The following is a 23,903-nucleotide window of genomic DNA, read 5'->3' on the forward strand; positions in this document are numbered from 1 at the left end:
CCCATTTGTTGGCTGATCGCTTCATTCTGACTTGCTAAAAAATCATTACTTGTCAGCTGCACATCTCCCTGTGTCATAGGGGTATATGGCCAACAAATGAATGGGGCAAAAGGCAGCATAAGCAATTCAGTTATCACTCATTTAGCCCTTCCTACAGGATAGTCAAGCCTTGAATTAAGCTTTCTCGTCATTCTCTCATATCTAAGATTCTACTTTCTATGTCTCCTATCTATCTCTCCTATCTATCTATCTATCTATCTATCTATCTCATATATATTATCTAACTATCAATTGTGGTGCCCAGTATGGGAGTTGTTTTCCCGAACCCTTGCTGTCCTGTCAGGCAGCCTCCTGCAGTGTCTCCTGCCCCCCCCCCCCCCCCTGTATCTGTTTATTGTAATTGTATATAATTCCTATGTTATATATGTCAGAGTGTTGTACCTTTAAGACTGTTTACCATGTGATTTGCCATGTGATTGTTACCCAGGAGGTATCAGTGACCAGGTGACCAGCAAGCCCTTAAGGTCTCCGAAGTCACTGCTCACCTCTGTGGGCCTGGCTGAACTGTATAGACTTTTCCACCTGTCTAACCTCAGTAAAGCTACCGTTGTCCGTAACTTGGCATCGGAGTAATTATTTCCCCCCGTACCTAGCCCAGGATCCAGCGGTTTACCTTCGGGTAGTATTGAGGATAAACCACGCCCTGGCATCACGAATACAAGGGGTCAATGTCATCTGCCGCTAGGGTAATTCCATCTGCCCTTTGCATCACACCCTCTACCACACACTCATCTAACTAAGATTTTATTGCCTATCTCTTCTATCTATCAAATATCTATCGCCAGTCAATCTAAGATTCTATTGTTTATCTAATCTATCTTTCTCTCTCATATCTATCTATCTATCTTTCTCTCTCATATCTATCTGTCTGTCTGTCTATCCATCTAAGGCTAGGTTCACACAGCCGTTTACTTCCGTCCCGTTTTTCTTCCGTCACTGCCTCCTAAACGGACCATACTACTAACGGATGCAAACTGATGCAAATGGATGACATTCTGTGGCATCCTTTTGCATCAGTTTTTCATCCGTTGATATGAAAAGTCAGCCACCTACAGACTCCTGCAGGGAGGACTACTACTACTCCCATCAAGGAACAGACTTGTTTCCATGATGGGAGTAGTAATTTGATGGCTGCGGGAGTCTGCAGAAAGCTGGGGAGACCACATTAGTGCTTGTACTACTACCCCCATCATGGAACAGAGTCTGTTCCATGATGGGGGTTGTAGTACTGGGGATGAGGGATTGATCGCACTGGCTCTCACTTCTGACACCCGATGCGATCAGAAGTTATTAAGCAGGGGAACGGGCAGCATGTTGCACTCCCCTGCGATGTATCCTGCCTTTTAACTTTCCCTTTTAAATCCCCTGCGGGGAGCCCTGAATGGCCGGTACTGAGGAGTCATTCAGAGCTCCCAGTGGTGTTTTTAAAATGAACATTGTGAGTAGCAGGGGGGCATATCTATATTAAAAGCGCTGTGGGGGGCAAGATACATAGCGCTGCAGGGGGGACAGACATATAGCCTCTTTATCTAACCCCCCAGCGCATTTATAATATGCCACCAGCAGCGCATTAATAAACATATGACCCCGCCAGCACATTTATATATATAGATATATATATATATATACCCCCCGCCGGCGCATCTGTTATAATATGCCACCACAGCGCTATATGTGAAAAGCATATCTATCAGCAGCGCATAGTGCTGGCAGACATATAGCATTATCTGCCCCCCCAGCGCATCTATATACATATGCCGCCGCAGTGTTATGAATGAAAAGTTTATCTATCAGCAGCATCGGGCCGCCGGCTGCTGGCACTATGCACTGCTGATAGATATACTTTTCACATATAGCGCTGCGGTGGCATAATAAGACAAATGCGCCGGCAGGCAGTATATATATATATATATATATATATATATATATATATATAAAATGCACTGGCGGGGGGCATGTCTTTATTAATGCGCTGGCGGGGGGTATATATATATATATATATATATAATGCCCTGGTGGGGGTCATATGTTTATTAATGCGCTGGCAGGGGTTATATATATAAAAATGCGCTGGCGGGGGTCATATCTTTATTAATGCGCTGGCACGGGGCATATTACAAATGTGCTGGGAAGCTAGATATATAGGCTATATGTCTGCCCTCCCCTGCAGTGCTATATATCTTGCCTCCAACAGCGCTTTTAATATAGATATGGCCCCCGCTGCCACTCACTTTGTTCATTTTAAAAACCCAGCTGGGAGCCCTGAATGGCTCCTCGTTACAGGCCATTCAGGGCTCCCCGTGGGGGATTTAAAAATGAAAGTTTAAACACAGGGTACATCGCAGGGTTGTGGACCATGCCGCCCGCTCCCCTGCTTAATAACGTCTGATCACATCAGGTATCAGAAGTGAGACCCGGTGCAATCAATTCCGCAGCCCCTGTACTGCAACCCCCATTGTGGAACAGACTCTGTTCCATGATGGGGGTAGTAGTACAAGCGCAAATGTAGTCTCCCCAGCCACACGCAGACTCCTGCATCCAGGGAACTACTACTCCAATCATGGAAACAAGACTGTTCCATGATAGGCGTAGTAGTAGTCCCTCAGCACTGCAGGAGTCTGCTGATGTCACCTCTTCTGAGCATGCTCAGAAGAAATAATGGTTAGTATAAACCGGGGGCAAACAGATGACATTAAAGGTTCATCCGTTTGCCATAGACTTCAATGTTAAATTTAAAAGACCCGTTTTTCACCCGTTATTTTTGACGGCCCAAAAAATTCAGCATATAACGTCTTTTGGCCATTAAAAATAACGGGTTACAAACAGAACGGATGCAAACGGGTGATAAAGGACTGTAAAAAAATCCTATTGAGATCATATCAGTCTAAAGTGTTTGCAGGTTAACACATTTTGGGCTGCTGCAGCTGTTCTCCCAGACAACAGCGGTTGTGGAAAGAGTAAATAAGCATACAGTTATTATTTTATATGCTATAGGGTATGTTCACACTACCTAATTCCCGCGGAAAGGTACGGAATTACACGCTAAGAATATAAACATCAGTGTGAATGGGTTTCCGCGAGACCCGTTCACACTATGGAATTTCAGCGGCCGGACAATTCCGCCACTGAAATTGTTCCGCGCAAAGAAAGAACATGTTCATTCTTTGCGCGGAAGTCCGCGGACACTGCATAGCCGTCAATGCTGACAGCGCAGTGCCTCGCGGTCCTACCACCAAAGTATTTCAGCTGCAGCTGCCAGCGGAGATTCCATTCACAATCCGTAGTGTGAACATACCCTTATATGCTTTGTGCTCCAATTCATTACCACTTTCAAGATCTATGTTTACTGTAAATAAATGGAAACGTATTTTACATCCAGAAAAACACATTTTGTACAATGCATTCAGAGAGTTTTTTTATGCTAAGGCCTTCTGCTAAAATAAAAATTAAAAATGTTTCCCACTATCATTTTGCCCCCAATGCCCCATAATTACAAAGTGAAAAAAGGAAAGACAAAAATTTCACTTGGACATAATTATTCAGACCCCTTTGCTATGACACTTGAATTTTATCTCTGGCTCCTCCCATTTCTCTTCAATAATCTTTGAGATGTTTCTCCACCTTAACAAGAGTCACCTGTGATAAACCTGATTGGACCAGATTTGGGAAGAAACCCCCTGTCTATATAAGGTCTCACAGCTGACAATGTATATCAAGCCATGTGGTGGATGGGGGACCCGTTTTGGTCAAAAAGTGACTCCATCTTTGTTGACCAAGAGTGCTGCTGGCTATTTTTCTTTTTTGCATTTTTTGCTATCAGGTGGGAAAAACTGCCTGTAGAGCTCAGAGACAGGATTGCGTGAAGGCATAGACATGGAGAAGGCTATAAAGAAATGACTCTTTCTAGAGCTGGCTGCCTCACCAAACTAGGTATTCTGGGGAGAAGGTGACCAAGAATACAATGGTCACTCTGCCTGAGCTCCGAAGATCCATAATGAAGATTCCAGAAGGTCAACCATCACCTTAAAGAGTCTCTCAGACTGTGAAAAACAAGATTCTGCTCTGATTAAACCAAAATTGAATTTTCTGGTCTCAATTCTAAGCATCATGTCACTGCTCACCTATCCAAAGGATAGGGGATAAGATGTCTGATAGTGGGGGCCCGCAGCAGGGACCCCCGCCATCTCTGTGCAGCACCATTGAGGGGGCGTGGCATGACATCACGAGGGGCGTGACCGTGACGTCACGACTGCCGCTGCCCACTCCAAGCGTTTGGAACAAAAATGTTCCGAACACAGGGGCAGCGGTATACCCCTTTGACTCTATGACTAAGCGCAATACTGTGTGAAATGGGTCAGAGGTTTCCATTGTACCTGTGTCTTATCCTGTATTTTCCAATAAAGCACAAGAGTTTAATCTGATGACCTAGTGCTGAGCATCTGTCTTTCTGTTGGACTTATCTGCTAGAAGCCGGGGCGGTGCCGGCGGGTCCGCCACACATGTGTATCAGAGTGACCAGGGTGGAGCTGCATACTCCTAGACACCCCTTTAAGTTCGGAATGAAGGGTTGCTTAGGCAGAAATTAATTCACTTGCTGCCTCAACAACCTCAGATAAAAAGTTACGATTTCAGTTGCAGAAATAATAAAATAATATTCCTCCCACAGCTGAGGGTTCGCAACACTTTTACACATCTTGTTTGTGTGCTATGCATCCTGGCCTGTAGTAAACTTCAGGACGAGAAGCGATTGGTGAGCTGTGTATTTCTGACTGGATACAATTATATCACAATGTCAGCTGTGAAAAGTTTTTTTGTATCTACTTGTTTCCGTTCACTAACAGCAAACAGAGATGGTGCTATTGTGGCGTGCGGGGTTGCAATGTAGGGCAGATGTAACCCTGGGGGCAGATGTTATTAACCCCTTGTGTTCATGACACCAGGGCGTGGTTTAGCCTTATCCACCCGAAGTTAATACCGCTGGTCCTGGGCTAGGCACGAGGTAAATGAAGGCACCGAAGCCAAATTACAGGCAATGGTAGCTTTACTGAGGGTAGACAGAAGACACAGTCTATGCAGTACAGCCAGGGCCCAAGGAGGTGACCAGTGACACAGGGGGACCACGCAGGTTTGCTGGGATTTGCAGTATGTTGAGACACTTTAGTGCAGGCCACGGGGACTATATAGAAGACTTGACTGACTGACTTGACAATTGACATGAAGATGACTTTGAGCTTACTTGACCTGACTTTGTGGCCGCCGACTTTAGGCTTGAGGCCTCCAATGCTCTGGACACACACACTGGAACAACTTGACTGGACTGGACCTCAGCATGAGCAAGAATGCTGGAAGAGAGATTGTAGCTCCACCCCTGGTTTTATAGGGGTGTCAAGCAAAGAGCCCATAGGTCACTTGAGGGGTCACCTGGTCACTAGTGCCTCCTGGGTAACAAGCACATGGTCACAGTAATTAAAGAAACATTACACTTTTAATATATAACATATGTACATTGGGGATAACACTGCAGGGGGCCCTGGGGACATAAAGGGACTCTGCCTGACAGGGCAGTAGAAGGTTACGGGGAACCACCATCCTGTACTGGGCCACCACACTATGTTTATATTGAAGGGGAACTCCTGTGGAAAACACATTTTTCTAAATCAACTGATGCCAGAAAGTTAAACAGATTTATAAATTACTTCTATTTAAAAATCTCAATCTTTCCAGTACTTAGCTGCTGTATGATCCACAGGAAGTTCTTTTCTTTTTGAATTTCTTTCTGTCTGACCACAGTGCTCTTTGCTGACACCTCTGTCCATTTTAGGTACTGAGTAGGAGCAAATCCCCATAGAAAACATATCCTGCTCTGGACAGTTCCTGACATGGACAGAGGTGTCAGAGAGAGCACTGTGGTCAGACTGAAAAGAACTCCAGAAAGAAAATAACTTCCTGTGGAGCATACAGCACCTGATAAGTACTGGAAGGATTAAGATTTTTAAATAGAAGTAATTTACAAATCTGTTTAACTTTCTAGCACCAGTTGATTGAAAAAAATACGTTTTCCACTGGAGTACCCCTTTAGGGTACGTTCACACGCTATTACCAGCAGCGGGTTTCACATTGCGGGAAACCTGCTGCGAGTTACGCTACCATTGATTTGAATAGGTCCATAAACAGTCCGCAATAGTGTCAGATTTGCAGACTGTCCGCAGACCCATTTAAATCAATGGTAGCGTAACTCGCAGTGGGTTTCCCGCAATGTGAAACCGGCTGCTGGTAATAGCGTGTGAACGCACAGAACAAATCATTTTTGCAGCAACTCGTCCCCAGCACTGAAAGGGTGATTCTGAGAACTGATGTTAGTAGGGTATTTCTCTACACATGTAGTGTCAAGAGTCCATTGCAGAGAAATGGTGCAGTATCAGGCATGTCTTTCAGTAAAGTGCAGGGTCACCTTTCCACAGTCGCTTTACCCCCTGCAGGCCGTGCAGCTTAATCGACCACTCATGTTGAAGAGCCTGAGTGGGCGTCCGTGTCCCTTTAACCGTTGTTTATTTTTAGTTAGTGGGTGTGTAAGAGGCATTTCGCCGCACGGAAGGAATTCTCTGTGCAAACAGCGAGTGCAAGCAGCAGATCCACTACGTGCAGGAGCCTCTGGCTTCCTTATGTCTTCCCTAGTGATCCAGATTTCACTGAGATGTACAACAGAATAGAATGTTGCACGCAGGTCATTACAACGGTAAAACGGTGTCATTTAACCCTTTCTTAGCCAAACCAGGTATAACATTTTACAGTGTGCATCATCCATTGTAATGGTGGGTGCTCAAAATACAAACTATGCAGAAGAAAGATGAGGTCATAGCGACTACATAGTGAAGAAGATATGCAAGCAATGGCGCCCCCTAAAATGTGGACTATAGGGTATGCCCACATGCAATGGCAAGAAAAATTTCCTTCCAGAATTATAAAGGAGAAATTATGTGGAATTGGGGCTTATTTGGCGCGGAATAAGAAGCAGAATTAAACATGGAAATTTAAAGTCCTAATGACTTAATCAAAAACGTATTTGGATTTGGTGTCCCTAAGATGTAGCCATAGGGTTCCATGAATCACACTTTTGTAAAAAGTGGAATTTGAAGCAGAAATTTTAAGGCAATTAGACTTAATGGGATCTTACTGGTAGAATGAACAGAATTCACATCCGCATAGAAAATTCAGAATACAAGGTGAAATCCAACATGAAATCTGTGTCCAATTCCTAGCGAATTCCATCTGAATTTCCTCGGTGTGAACTAAGGTATCTTTGGCTTCTTACTTATGCAGCAGGTCCTCATTCTCTATATAAGTGTTTTCCAAACAGTGCGTCTCCAGCTGTGGCAAAATTACAACTTCGTGCATACCCGGACAGACTTTGGAAAACACTGCTCTATATGAACACTAGCTCCACAAACTGTGCTTACTGAACACTGCCACAATGTACCTCCAAGAAAAAACAGCCCAGAGACCCCTGAATCATAATACACAAGATTTCCTGAAGTCTCAAGGGGCGACAAGCCTTCTTAACCATAAGAACTGTGAATTTATGGAACAATCTACCTCAGGAACTGGTCACAGCAGGAACATTTGAGGACTTCGAAACAGGGTTAGATACATTCCTAGAACCAAATAACAATAATGCTTACACAGAAGTAAAGAATCCCTTTCCCCTTTATTCACCCCTTCCCTTCACCTCCTTGGTTGAACTTGATGGACGTGTCTTTTTCCACCTCTACTAACAATGTAACACAGTTACATTCCCTAGGACATGACTAAAGACAAATGAGTCTGCTGAGATTCATTTTGGGTCAAAGTTGGTGAATCTGTCAGAAGTGTTTTGGATTTGGATCCCAATTTGGAAGTTCCCCCGATAGTCCTGTAATTGCCCAAAGTACGTACAGCATGAGACCATGCACCTGACCCAAAGAATATAGTAAATGGAAGCTACAATGTAGACAGCAGCAATACTTATGTCCGGTCCCCTTAGTGTATGGGAATAGGGATAAAACAAATACAAAGCAAAATACAAAAAGTTTGGATTCTTACAAATCCAATTATTATATTTTTTTTTTGTAAAATTTAAGCTGAAACCGAATCTCTAGATATAACCATATGCTGATCATACCAGTTTGTAATGGTTTATTGATAGCCACAAGAGACCCTGTTAATCTATGTGAATCCTAAGGCTGCGCGGTGGGCATCTGTTAGAATACCTTTTTTGACAGTATTCCAAAATTTACCAATAGCATTCAGCCAAACCGTAATGTGAACAGCCCCTTATGCCCCTTTCAGTAGCTACTTGGGAAGATATTAGGTCCTAGTGCCCCTCATCTCTGCATTTTTATGCCTGAAGTACAATTTCCACATTCGTGTTTCCATGTGCTGCTTCTCACAACCCAATAAAATGAAGAAGAGACCAAACTAGAATGGGCCTTGTCTACTGTTCCTGTGTCCTTGGCTATAGAGGTCACGATTGTAAGTGGGCTTTTATGGCTGGGGCCCGACCCACCATCCTACAATGTAGGAGAGCAGTACCTATTAGCGTGTGTGCTGTGCAGAGGCTTATTATACTAATTGCAGAATGATCTAATCACACTAGATATAAATCCTGCTCTTATGTTTTACAGTGAATATAGACCTATACATTATGACATTGACAAAATATATTGAATTACATTGTTGGCAGTGCTTGGCTTGAGCACTGATTTGAATCAGAGCCCAGGTGTTTATACCAGAAGCTGCAGTACATTCACTAAGGGTCACATACATTTTTAAGGGGACCAGGAGGAGAGGAAAGTGGTGAGTTTGTGAAATGATAGTTTTCATATACAGATACATTGAATTAAACAAACTGAATGAAGTATTATGGGTGAAGAGAAAGTGCAAAAGGAATAATGTGGTGGCCCAGTACAGGAGTTGTCCTCATGTACACTTATCCGTCCTGTGTGGTGGAATCTCTGTCAGTGTCCCCTGGGTCCACATCCCTCTTATGGACTGTCAAGTGTTAAATATGCAATATTTTCTTATGTTATGTGTTGGTTAATCTTTTGAGGCATGTGTGTCTTTAAATTGTTGCTAAGCCTGTGTAACCAGGGAAGGTGTCAGTGACCAGGTGACTTGTTGCTGACCTATGGGACCCCTCCAAATTGCTCCCTTATATAGCAGGGAGGAGCTAGCTAGTTCAGAGATGAGTCTGAAGTACAGTCAAGTGAAGACCTTGCGAGTGTCTGGTGTTCCTGAGGGAGACCAAGGCTTAACCACGCAGCCACTATCCGTGGAACCCCCTACAGGTGAAAGTCAAAGCCTGGTAAGCCTAAATACAGTCTAGTCAGCATAGTCAAGTCTGTCCAGTCTAAAGTCAGACTGGGGATTGCACAATTGAGTCCAAGTCCACTACAAGTCCCAGAGAGCCCACAAGTCTCCTAAAGTCCACTGGTCATCTCCTTGGGCCTAAATTGAGCTGTAAAGATTTTAACATCTGTATGCCTCAGTAAAGTGTTGTTGATCCGTAACCTTGCATCAGAGTGATTATTTGCCTCATGCTTGGCCCAGGAACCAGCGGCCATACCTTGGGTGGTGTAGAGGATAACCATGCCCTGGCGTCACGAATACCAAGGGTTAATCCATTTGCCCTAAGGGTTACAACATCTGCCCTTCATCACACCCCTCACCACAAAGATAAAGCAGGATTACTAACATACAGAAGGAGATACACATTATATGCTTCATTTATACATCAGCATCCCTTGTGAGGAATTGATGATAGTGCACACACTACAAATAAAATGCAGATATAACACCCAAATAAAACAAACTATGCCACAAAAAACACTTATACACAGGATATTGGATAAATGTGTAATTGCTGGGGGCACCCACAGCAAACCTTAGCAAACAAATCTAAATTTTTAATAAAGACCTATGGGAAAATGTTTTTGCACTATAATGAGTACAAAGAAAGAGTACAAATGGGTTGCCCCATTTTGGTTCTTCTGGGTTTTCCGGCCAGCTCATGCCTGTTTGCAGTGGCCAGAGGTGACCGGAAAGTCAAAGCGTCTACAGCAGCCAATTTGCATAACTCCCCTTGACTTTAATGGAAGTTGTACATACAGTAACATGCTGAATTATATAAACAACGCAGTTTGCTGGGCTACATTGTTTGTGTAACTCCCTTTAAATTCAATAGGAGTTACTCAAATTGCGTAACTATCCTGCTTTGGCCGCTTATATGTATGAGACATGATGATTTTAAGTGACAAAACAAGATACAAGACCTTTAAAGTCATTTAAAGGGGTACTCCATTGGTGCCAGAAAGTTAAACAGATTTGTAAATTACTTTTATAAAAAAAAAAAAATATATATATATATATATATATATATATATATATATATATATCTCTATCTTAACCCTTCCAGTACTTATCAGCTGCTGTATGCTGCAGAGGAAGTTCTTTTTTTTTATATATTCCTTTTCTATCTATCTGCTCTCTGCTGACACCTCTGTCCATGTCAGGAACTGTCCAGAGCAGGATATGTTTTCTATGGGGATTTGCTCCTACTCAGTACCTAAAATGGACAGAGGTGTCACCAAAGAGCACTGTGGTCAGACAGAAAAGAAATTCAAAAAGAAAATAACTTCCTGTGGATCATACAGCAGCTAAGTACTGGAAAGATTAAGATTTTTAAATAGAAGTAATTTACAAATCTGTTTGCCTTTCTAGCACCAGTTGATTAAAAAAATGTTTTACAGTGGAGTACCCCTTTAAAGAGACAGGACGTGTTTTTTTTTTTTATTTTATTTTTTCAATAATACATAGTGAACACAGGTTTTCCTATAGAAAAACAAGAGAGAACTGGACTGTATTTTGAACCCTAGGGGTGCCACAATGCCTGTCTTATCAATATTAAGGTGCTGGACATGTGGAGGAGATGTGGGGTTAACAATAGAAGAAATGTAACATGACATTTGGGAACGCTGTCACTTTGAGTGCACTTTAATCACTGGAAATTGTGGCAGTAATTAAGTATTTAATTTCAGCTTCCAGGCGGTTTTATAGGAGCCTTAACAGCCTTAACTATTGATCACCCTTCCAGATGCCTCAGGGGTTTAGTCACATTGATAAGCTGAGCAGTTTGTACGGTACAACACCACAAGTCCTCTGCATGACAGGTATGTCTCCTGTGACACGACAAAGTTGATCTTTATCCCAAGTCTTGTTGATCCTTTTAATTCCCCCGGATGTCATCAACCACGCATGAGTTATATAACCCTGCATGAGTTCTATTACTATGGGATACTGTTTTTTTTTCTTCAAACATACCAGGCTCATGCTTATTTAATTTTTTTATTATTTTTTTTTACAATATTATCACCATTTTTTTTTTATTTTTTAAAATAAAATTTGAATTGTGTGTGAAAAAGAAATGAGACATTTTAGTGAGCCCTTACATCAGGAATCAAAATTCTAACCTCTTTTTCCAAATTGCCATTTTGTGCCTCCATTAATCCCACTCCTAAATTAAGAAAGCTTGGTGAGTATTTGATGCATGAGGACAACCAACAAGAAAAACAGGAAATAATTTGAATTTCGACCTACCTGATCCTAATTCCCTTAGAAGTAACATTCCTGCTATGATGTACAACAGCTAAAACAAAGGAAAGCGCACCATAGTGCAATACCGTATATATATGGAAGGTGAAAGATATACAAATCTGCTCACCCGCGGTGGTTGTACTCAGCCAAGCACAACAATGGTATAAGCATGTAGAGAGGGGAACTCTCCGATCTAGCAGCCGCTTCTGGGATAGATACAGCAACCACAAAATTTCCTCCAAAAAAACCACAGGATCAGGCAGGCGCTTGGATCTTGTTTGAAGCAAACAGTTTATTTACCCACAATGCAACGCGTTTCGCGGCGAACCGCTTCATCAGGCATTGCCATGCCTGATGAAGCGGTTTGCCGCGAAACGCGTTGCATTGTGGGTAAATAAACTGTTTGCTTCAAACAAGATCCAAGTGCCTGCCTGATCCTGTGTTTTTTTTGGAGGAAATTTTGTGGATGATGTACAACGAGCACTGTCTTCTCTACACTGTCAGGCAGCACAGCCAAGCAGCTTAGATGCTACATGACTAAGGAATGATCCCTCCCCTGACAGGCAGAGTGCTCCCAGATCTCTATGTGTACAATCATAGAGAGAACTGTGCTGCACAGTTATACCTGTAATGTCATTTTATATGGAAGGAAACAATGAGTGTTCAGCCTCCTATTATGACCAGGATAATGCTGGATTCTAAAAATGGTGAATACAAACTGGATCCCAGGTATACTGCATTAACCCTTTCATTGCCTTCTTTCAGGCAGTTATTTGATTACCTTAGGCAAACATTAAAGGGGTACTCTGCTGGAAAACATTTTTTATTTTAATCAACTGGTGCCAGAAAGTTAAACATATTTGCAAATTACTTCTATTTTCTTTTCTTTTTGCATTTCCTTTCTATCTGACCGCAGTGATCTCTGCTGACACCTCTGTCCATTTTAGGAACTGTCCAGAACAGGAGAGGTTTGCTATGGATATTTGCTCCTACTCTGGACAGTTCCTAAAATGGACATAGGTGTCAGCAAAGTGCACTGTGGTCAGACAGAAAATACATTCAAAAAGAAAAGAACTTCCTGTGGATCATACAGCAGCTGATAAGTACTGGAAGGATTAAGAGTTTTCAATAGAAGTAATTTACAAATCTGTTTGACTTTCCCCTTTTAACTTTTTGACTGCCATAGACCACACAGCATACTGGAATTAACTCCCTCATTTACAATAGGAATATTGCCATTAACATCTTCACTGGCTTAGACCACCAGAGATTCTGACATTAACCTCTTTACTGCCTTAGACCACTACTAATATTGCCTTTAACCTCTTCACTGCTGAAACTCTGAGGAATTCATTTGTTAACCCCTTACTTCCCTAAGCCACCAGGGATACAGGCATTGACCCCTTCATTGCCCTACACCACAAGGGATCTAGAAAGGAACCCCTTCACTACCCTGGACCACCAGGATTGTAGATAATGACTTTCATTGTGCTGTAACTGGATGCTGTTTAAGGGTGCGTTTTCACGCTATTACTAGCAGTGTGTTTCACGCTGCGGGAAACCTGTTGCCAGTTACGCAACAATTGATTTGAATGGGTCCACAGACAGTCCGCAATAGTGTCAGATTTGCGGACTGTCCGCGAACCCATTTAAATCAATGGTAACATAACACGCAGCGGGAAACTTGCTCCTAGCTACTAGTGTGTGAACGCACCCTAATACTATTTGCCCAGGAGATTTGAGGCTCTGAATGTCTGGATGCTCTACGGCCAATTAATGGGGTGCTGTTTATTAAGATCTAACAGGGAGCAATGCCTAACATTTTTCTATGGTAAAACAGTAAGTAAGCTATTAAATATGCTACTTTTGTTAGACCAGTCTTTTTATACATTTCTTTTTTTTTTTTTTTTTTTTTTTACTAAATCCTTTCTATATATTATGTAAAAACTCTACTGCTATACACCTATGTTCTTCTCCAGACAGGCTTTTCATTATTATTGTCTTATTTAAAAACTTCATATAACCATCAACTAATTCATCAAACTTTAATATAAAGGCTTCAAATTCTTAAAAAATTACTCATTGTGCATTAAAGCTGCTTTTCTATAATAATCATCGTTAACACTAGAGGTGAGCGAATTTTTTAAAAATTCGATTCGCCCGATTCGCCAAATAAAAAAAATCATCAGATCCGAATAAATTCTCAGCAAATTTTTATTAGTAATTTATTTTAATAATGTGTTTAATAAAGTGTGTGTGTGTGTGTGTTTAACTTTTTTTCTCAATTTTTTACAATATTTTTTAGGTAGTACTACTACTCCCAGCATGGAACAGACTGTTCCATGATGGGAGTAGTAGTACCTATGCTAATAGAATGATCGTCCCTGGTGTCACTCCTGACACCCGCTGCGGTATAGATGCGGGCGGCTTTCTTGCATCTAGATAGGAAGATCGCATTGGGTGTCAGGAGTGATCCCGCTGTGATCTGTCCTCAACTGCAGGTACTACTGCTCCCAACATGGAGAACATTCTGCTCCATGCTGAGAGCTGTAGTACCTGCATTAATAGATAGATGGCAGTGAGTGTCACTTCTAACACCCGATGCGATTGTCCTGTATAATGTATAGATGCCAGCGGCCGCTCTTCTCTGGTCCCACTGTAGTATGAGATATGATATATATATATATATATATTATACATATTTCCCGCAGAGAGCTGTGGTTCCAGCCATCTGGCCAATCACAGCTCTCTGCGGGAAATATGAAAAAGTGATGTGAATTCTATTCACATCACTGGCCGGCCGGAGTATAGAGCAGAGATGAGAGAGCAGGAGAAAGTTGGTCCATCTCTGCAATAGAAAGGACAATCGGACTGGGTGACAGGAGTGATACCTGCTGTGATCTGTCTATTAGTACAGGTACTACAGCTCCCATCATGGAACAGTCTGTTCCCTGCTGGAAGTAGTCGTACTACCTAAAAAAAAAAAAATAGAGAAAAAAAAGTGAAACACACATACACACACACTTTATTAAACACAATATTGAAATACAATAATAATTAAAAAAAAAGTAAAAAAATTAATTATAACAAATATATTATTTTTACATTTAAATGGCCCCTTTCTACATTTTTATTTTTGTCAGCAACATTTTTAGGTCCCTGCCTGCCCACATAAATTGATCCCTGTTTAAAAATTAAAATTAAAATTTTTATTTTGTCTTTCAATTTTCGGGAGCGGGCAGGGACCAGAAATTCAGCATGTATGAGGAGTGCATTTCAGATTTTTTTTTCTAGTTTTGATTCTAAACCATAATTTTTTTTTTTTTTTTCACTTTACTTTTATAGCCCCATTACATTTTTTAGATAGTACTACTACTCCCAGCATGGGGCACACTGTTCCATGATGGGAGCTGTAGTACCTGTATTAATAGACTGATTGCCCCGGGTGTCACTCCTGACACCCGATGTGATCGTCCTTTCTATTGCAGAAATGGAGTGGCTTTCTCCTGCGCTTGCATCTCTGCACTATATTCTGGCCGGCCAGTGATGTGAATAGAATTCACATCACTTATTCATATTTCCCGCAGAGAGCTGTGATTGGCCAGATGGCTGGAACCAATCACAGCTCTCTGCGGGAAATATGAATAATAGGTATATATACGGCATATACTCATATTACAGTGGGACCAGAGAAGAACTGCCGGCCAGCCGCATCTATACATTATACAGGACGATCGCATCGGGTGTCAGAAGTGACACCCGCTGCGATCTGTCTATTAATGCAGGTACTAAAGCTCCCAGCATGGAGCAGAGTGTGCTCCATGTTGGGAGCGGTAGTACCTGCAGTTGTGGACAGATCACAGTGGGAGTCACTCCTGACACCCGATGCGATCATCCTATCTATTGCAGAGATGCGAGCACAGGAGAAAGCCACTCGCATCTATACATTATACAGAAATATCGCAGGGGTGTCGCTAATGAAGAAATTTGTTATTTTGAATTGAGTCGAAGTTTGGATTTGGTCTGAATGGAATTTTTCATGAAATTCAGAATGAATTCGACTTTGTTCGATTCGATTCACTCATCTCTAACTAACACATCTTTTCTATGTCTGTTCTGAAGAATACAATATGGAAAAAGAACTGATAAACACTGAGATAAAGAAAGATCCATGAACTCTACATCTATTCACACATTCCTAGCTCCACTTGTTTGCTTGCTAGGATACATCATTCTCAATACAAAAATTGGTGAAGAGGTAGCATTGATCAGGGAAGGAGTCGGGACAAAAATAAAAAAAAAAGCTCTAGTAATTCTAAAACACAATGAATGGAAATAGTAAAAGGTATGGACACAGAGAAAGGAAGACAGGTAAATGGAGCAGGGAACACAGAGAAAGAAGGTAGATAGTGGTTTATAGAGAGGGATGGAAGATGAGGGTAATCATGTATAGTATACAGTATAATCCTATAGGGTAGACAGGTATGGTGAGAAATAGTCTATAGGGTCAACAGGGAAATTAAAGGTTAATGCAGTAGGTAGCACAATATGTAGGAGAGGACAAGATAATGATGAGATACTTATATTTAGGAAATAAAACAAAAGGGGCACGCACGGTGTGTCAACATGCACAGTCTAGTGGGAGATGTCAAATTGCCAAGTGTGGAGGATGACATTGGGGTAAGGGTTGTAGGACAGTGATCCCTCAGGTCACGTGATAGAGTGCCAGGGATAAAAGGGGCAGAGGGCGACTGTCACTTGCCATGTTCCTAATGCTAGGATGTGGCGCCTTGTAGAAGCAGCAGGTGCAGCTATAAATATTGAAGTCAATCAGCTAGAATCTAATAGAGCCAATGAATATGCACAGCGTCCAAATCTGTAAACTTGAGTGTGTGTGCACATACATATGCAAGTAAGATTATTATTACTAAACATCTTCTTTACATCTGACACACAAGAATGTAATGCCGACAAGGATATGGGATGAGGATTTTCAGACCTGTTCAGAAGCAACTCCTAAGCACACAAGACCGAAACAAACAAAACACCTGAGCCAAGCACTCGTAAAAGGATTTAACTATTGTGTAACCCAACCTTGCAAAACAGACCCTAAACTAGTGCCAGTGATTTCCAGGGCATTTGGGACTTTACAAAGAAGATAAGCTGTAACAAGACTGAGTTCACCTTCCCACAGTGCGGTACCATGGGTCTACCTGTGACAGCATGAGTAGAGTAACAGGATGCAAGGTGTGCCTCCTGTATGTATCACTGCCAAAGCTTCTGCATCTTAGCAGCAGTAAAATACAAGGATACAGCTCTATGTCAATGGGGGCTGCAATGGGAATACAGTATCTAAGACTATTACCTTTACTGTCGGAAACCTCTCGGTTAATGTGCATTTTCCTTCTTGCCTCTGCTCCTCCGCGGATCCCTTTTTTCTCTTCCCTTCCCCTTGTACGTCCCAGGAAAAGACAAAGACAGCCTGCGAGGTGGGAAAAAGAGGAGGGAGATAGGACTGAGCTGCCACTTCCAGATCTCCTGTATTCTTGACTCCAGTGACAAGACCTCAACAAGAAGAAGCTCAGTGGGCTGCAGGTGGCCTTGGGAGCTCCTGTGTGCAGCTCAGAGTGTCAATGAATGAGGATCTTCCTGAAGGAACCAACCTCTCTTTCTCTCTCTTCCTTTCTGTGTCTCTCCCTTGCCTGTCACTTGCTTTCTCTCTTACATCCTCATGCTGCTGGCTGCTGGCAGGAACAGAAACTGCACGCACAAGCACGCATCCTAATGTGATCTTTGTTATTGGCACCTGGAGCACAAGCAGGGATAGGTGGACGGAGATCTAAATCCAATTACATATATATCTGGTGGCTGTAGGGTAAACACAACAACACCTTCTATACATACAGATGATCTCTTGACATTGTAATGTTTTACAACCTGCAATAAAACAGCAAATTGTTAATGATACAATATTTTGGTTAAATGTTTCAACTAACATAGGCTATCTCATATCTATCTGTTATATCTACCTACAGTACCTATCTCATATATATCTACAGTATCTATCTCATATCTATATATCTCATATCTATCTACAGTATCTATCTATCTCATATATATCTATCTCATATCTATCTATCTTTAGGTGTAAATATTGATTTATACAGTGGGGCAAAAAAGTATTTAGTCAGCCACCAATTGTGCAAGTTTTCCCACTTAAAAAGTTGAGAGAGGCCTGTAATTTTCATCATAGGTATACCTCAACTATGAGAGGCATAGTGAGGAAAAAAATATCCATAAAGTCACATTGTCTTATTTTTAAAGAATTTATCTGCAAATTATGGTTGAAAATAAGTATTTGGTCACCTACAAACAAGCAAGATTTCTGGCTCTCACAGACCTGTAACTTCTTCTTTAAGATTCTCCTCTGTCCTCCACTCATTACCTGTATTAATGGCGCCTGTTTGAACTTGTTATCATTATAAAAGACACCTGTCCACAACCTCAAACAGTCACACTCCAAACTCCACTATGGCCAATACCAAAGAGCTGTCGAAGGACACCAGAAACAAAATTGTAGACCTGCACCAGGCTGGGAAGACTGAATCTGCAATAGGCAAGCAGCTTGGTGTAAAGAAAGCAACTGTGGGAGCAATTATTAGAAAATGGAAGACATACAAGACCAATGATAATCTCCCTCGATCTGGGGCTCCACACAAGATCTCACCCCGTGGTGTCGAAATGATCACAAGAACGTGAGCAAAAATACCAGAACCACACAGGGGGACCTAGTGAATCACCTGCAAAGAGCTGGGACCAAAGTAACAAAGGCTACCATCAGTAACACACTACACCTCCAAGGACTCAACTCATGTAGTGCCAGACATGTCCCCCTGCTTAAGCCAGTACATGTCCGGGACCGTCTGAAATTTTTCTAGAGAGCGTTTGGATGATCCAAAAGAATGTTATATGGTCAGATGAAACCAAAGTAAAACTTTTTGGTAAAAACTCAACTAGTCGTGTTTGGAGGAGAAAGAATGCTGAGTTGCATCCAAAGAACACCATACCTACCATACCTACTGTGAAGCATGGGGGTGGAAACATCATACTTTGGGGATGTTTTTCTGCTAAGGTACGAGGATGACTGATCCGTGTAAAAGAAAGAATGAATGGGACCATGTATCGTGAGATTTTGAGTGAAAACCTCCTTCCATCAGCAAGGGTATTGAAGATGAAACATGGCTGGGTCTTATGCATGATAATGATCCCAAACACACTGCCTGGGCAATGAAGGAGTGGCTTTGTAAGAAGCCTTTCAAGGTCCTGCAGTGGCCTAGCCAGTCTCCAGATCTCAACCCCATAGAAAACCTTTGGAGGGAGTTGAAAGTCTGTGTTTCCCAGCGACAGCCCCTGCATGGAGGAATGGGCCAAAATATCAGCAACAGTGTGTGAAAACCTTGTGAAGACTTACAGAAATGTTTGACCTCTGTCATTGCCAACAAAGGGTATATAACAAAGTATTGAGATGAACTTTTGTTATTGACCAAATACTTATTTTCCACCATAATTTGCAAATAAATTATTTAAAAATCAGACAATGTGATTTTATGGATTTTTTTCTCATTATGTCTCTCATAGTTGAGGTATACCTATGATGAAAATTACAGGCCTGACTAAATACATTTTTCCCCACTTTTTTTTTTTATAAACAAATGATTTGTAATATAAGCCTGTAAACCATGGGACAGTTTTTAAGTCTGAACACAAGCCTCTATGCCTGGAAACACCGGTCATTAGAATTAATTAAAACAACAAGGTCGTATATAAATCATTTATTTTATTACATTCATTTGTCGTGAGATTTACAGCCATCTACAGCAAAGAAAAGACGCACTGGTCCGCCTGATGGAAGCCACAAGGCTCAGCTGGCTACATGTTTTATACCACAATATACTATGTGCTTATAAGATGATAGTATACACGAGCAATATAGACTTTTAAGGGAATTTCTCAATTTCACTGACACATTCTCCATGGGGTAACATTAGCATTGAGTCTTTTTAAAGGGAAACTGACAGGCTGTTCACCCGCACTAAACTCAATACACAGGGATAAAATGAGATATAACTTATTCTGATGGGTGTTGTCACTCTGGAGACACAAGAAGTATTTGGGTATGTTGCGTCGGTCCTTTCTGCTCCCATATGCTGCCCACAGTGTACTCACATTGGTGAGGGGTCCTCCCTCAATATTTATGACATGGGCGGGCATATGGGGCAGACGGGACAGAGGCAGGGAAGCTCTGTATGGTGACTACTGCCTCCTATGCGCAAAGGAAGGGATTAGCATATTAGCAACGGACCCTAATACTTTTTGTATATCCTGAACGGCGGCTCCAATTTATTGTTACATCTCATTTTACTTTAATGCAGGTGAACCAGCTGTCAGTTTCCCATTAAAAATATATATGACGAATGAATTATTTAATGTGCATGCTTTTTTATGCTTTTTTTATGCTTTTCGTTCTTCTTTTAGTACAGAGTAGGGTTTTTAACCAAATTTATTGAATATAAAGCCAGGAACAGATCATAAATGAAAGACAGGAATAAAGTCTAGACTGGGACTTCTCTTTTCAAATGCAATTCCTGACTTTTTAATAATTGAGTATTCAATAATTGATATTAAAAACTTGAACGTGTGAACACGGCCTCAAAAAACTCTGTGCTGATTTATTTTATAAATAATCTTCATAATACTGTATATGGCTCCGAATCCTCGGCTCTTCTTCCAAAGGACACAGAGTTCAATGAAAATATTTAGGCTGCTTGCCGTTACCAATAAGGAATTTAAGAGCTATACTAGATTTTCAAAATCTGGTTAAGAACTGTATAAGGGGGCCTTCATATAGGACAGAAATGCCACAGATTTTTTGGTCTTTTCCCAGGTAATTTCAATAGGGAAGTCCAGGGGAGCTTTTGCCATGAGGTCAGTTTAGTTAAATTCCTAAGGTGGTACCATCTAGCTTTAGAAAGGGGGGGCTGCACGAGCAGGGGTAGATTATAATCAGGGAAATCTTGGCTCTATTTTAATCTGGTAGTGTAGCTCACTATAGCTAAGTATGGTCCCAAGGTTACAGGGGTTGCCTAAAACCACAGTTAGGCCAATTAATAATTCAGATAATAGTATGTAATAAAATTATACAGAAAACCAGTCATCAAAGGTACGTAGAAATAATAGTGGAAAGAAAGTGATGTCCAATAGCATTTAAAACAATTTATTATAAATAAATGCAGAAATGTATATAGTTGAGATCTGACGCAGAGCCTTTGCGCAGACTCAACAGCAACAGTAAAAGAATAATGAAATAAAATAAATAATTGGCTGGTATAAAAATAGATGCTAAAATTAATCCCCACAAATGAGAATATCCATTTGTTCATAGATATCAGATGGCCATATAGCTATGATCTTAGCAGAGTTCCACAATTAGCTAAAGGATTTAATAGTAAAGTGCATAGTAGTGTTATAGCAATATAAGTCAAATAGTATGGTGCTTAGCACCACTCACCGGATACACGTTCTGTTAAGGCTACAGCCTCTGGTTACGGCTGCATTATGCCAGCCGTCCTGAGATGCAAGGCAAGCCGACAGTGTTCCGGGGGTCACAGTGGGAGTACGCGCTTGCAGCGCATGTAGTTGCGAACGGAAGACTACTGAAGAAATGGCCCCTGGCCTAGAAACACATCTAGTCCTCTGCTTGTATTTACCCCTATTGAGAACTGTTCCATACTTTCAACTTTTTATGGCCAAACAACTATTTTCACCTTGAGGATAATATTAGTAACATAGTTCATAAGGTCAAAAAAGGACCAGAGTCTATGAAGTTCAACCTATAACCCTAATGAGTCCCTACTGAGTTGATCCCGAGGAAGGCAAAAAAAAAACCACATACTCGAGGTAAAAATTCATTCCGACTCCAAATATGGCATCAGATTAGATCCCTGGATCAACCTTCTGTCCATATAGAGCTAGAATCCATAACCTGTAATGTTATTATTCTCAAAAATGCATCCAGACCCCTTTTAAATTATTTCACCATTCACCATGTCCACCTCCTCTGTCAGAGAATTCCATAGTCTCACTGCTCTTACAGTAAAGAACCCCTGTCTTTGCTGGAGTAGAAGCCTTCTTTCCTCAAGACGTAGAGGATGTCCCCTTGTAATAGATACAGTCCTGGATATAAATAGATCATGGGAGAGATCTCTGTACTGCCCCCTAATATATTTATACATAGTTATTAGGTCTCCACTAAGCCTTCTTTTTTCTAAACTAAATAACCCTGATAATCTTTCTGGGTACTGTAGTCCTCCCATTCCCCATATTACTCTGGTTGTCAGTCTTTGAACCCTCTCCAGCTCCACTACGTCTTTCTTGTACACTGGTGCCCAGTACTGTACACAGTATTCTATGTGTGGTCTGACTAGTGATTTGTAGAGCAGTAGAATTATTTCCTTGTCATGGGCATATATGCCCCTATTGATGCACCCCATGATTTTATTAGCCTTGGCAGCAGATGCCTGAAACTGGTCACTACAGCTAAATTTACTGTTAACTCAGACTCCTAAGTCCTTTTCCACAACAGTGCATTGTCCTGTATAGTGTCTACCACTTTACAGAGTTTAGTATAATCTGCAAAGATTTCTACTTTACTATTCAACCCCCATCTACAAGGTCATTAATAAATATATTAAATAGGAGAGGACCCAAGACTGACCTCCTGTGGTACCCCACTAGTAACAGTCACCCAATCAGAATAAGTATCATTAATAAGCACCTTCTGTTTCCTATCACTGAACCAGTTACTTACCCACTTACACATATTTTTCCCTAGTCCAAGCATTCTCATTTTATGCACCATCCTTTTGTGTGGCACCGTATAAAATGCTTTGGAAAAATCCAGATAAACGACATCCAGCGATTGCCCCTGGTCCAGTCTGGAGCTGATCAGGTTAGTTTGACAGGATCGATCCCTCATAAAGCCATGCTGATAGGGAGTCATACATTTATTTTTATCAAGATACTCAAAAATAGCATTCCTTAGAAAACCCTGAAACAATTTACATACAATGGAGCCACCTTTTGACCCCTTTTAAATATTGGCACCACATTTGCCATGCGCCAGTCCTGGGGAACAGTCCCTGTTACTATAGAGTCCCTGAATATTAAAAATAGGGGTCTATCTATTACATTACTTAATTCCTTTAGAACACGGGGGTGAATGCCATCTGGACCTGGCGATTTGTCTATTTAGATTTTTTGTAGGCGGCACTTTACCTTTTCCTGGGTCTTGGGACTTGTGCAACATTTTGCCCATTTGGGATCTATACATACATTTAGTACCACCTTACAGATTGGTCAATACACAGCTGCTATTAAACAAGGAGCTCACGCTCGCCGCAGATGATCATCTATCTAGGACTTTCGTCTGCTGCTGGACATCTTTTGAGCCGGAGTATTGTGCTGAATGCGCATGTCCCAACTGTGTTAATCACCTATGCTGTAGGAGCACAACTCTGTTCGCAACTACGCGCGTGTAACGCTGCTGGATGTGGATCCTCTAACCTGTGTGGCAGATGACACGGGCCTTATTGGGGAGCGGAGTCTAAGGTGCCACTGGTCTTCACCAGAGCCCGCCGCAAGGCAGGATGGGCTTGCTGCAGCAGGCGACACCCAGGTCGCTACCCCTGATACGACTCAACCACACAGGTAAGTTGGCAAGATGAGGTACAGAAGGATGAGGAAGAGGCGTAGTCGGACATAGCAGAAGGTCAAGACAAAGGTGCGTAGTCAAATAACGTAAATACACAAAATACACGGGCTAGGCAAACAGACAAATGGGAACACTTAATCTCAGGCTAAAGGCACTGAAGATTCGGCAGGGAGGAAAGGGCGGAGCTGCCTTATATAATTTTGGCAGAAGGACCAGACACCAATCAGCGGTGTACTGGCCCTTTAAATTTCATGAAGCCAGCGCGCGCACGCCCTAGGAGGTGGGGACGCCTGCGCTGGGAAGCAGTGGCCAGAGCGGAGGCAGGTGAGTAGCGGGTTGCGATGTGAACCGAGGCCCGGACGGGAGAGCAGGGAGATGAGCGCTCACCATAACAGTACCCCACTCCCACCCCTTTTGGTCTCCCCCTCTTTTTGGAGGACAAGAA

General features: G+C 41.8%; 1 protein-coding gene and 1 long non-coding RNA gene across 2 annotated transcripts in view; one reads left to right on the forward strand and one right to left on the reverse strand.

The window, feature by feature from the left end:
* Positions 1-17,381, reverse strand: part of SYT7 (synaptotagmin 7) — a 526,341-nt gene extending 508,960 nt beyond the window's left edge. Inside the window, exon 1 of the mRNA XM_056526814.1 lies at positions 17,054-17,381. Within this exon, the coding sequence (XP_056382789.1) occupies positions 17,054-17,087 (34 nt within the window). The 5' untranslated portion in view covers positions 17,088-17,381. The remainder of the gene's footprint in view (positions 1-17,053) is intronic.
* Positions 1-23,903, forward strand: part of LOC130276866 (uncharacterized) — an 84,152-nt gene that overhangs the window by 32,865 nt on the left and 27,384 nt on the right. The gene's annotated exons all lie outside the window — the stretch shown is intronic.

This window comes from Hyla sarda, chromosome 6, assembly GCF_029499605.1.
Source record: "Hyla sarda isolate aHylSar1 chromosome 6, aHylSar1.hap1, whole genome shotgun sequence".
NCBI lineage: Eukaryota > Metazoa > Chordata > Amphibia > Anura > Hylidae > Hyla > Hyla sarda.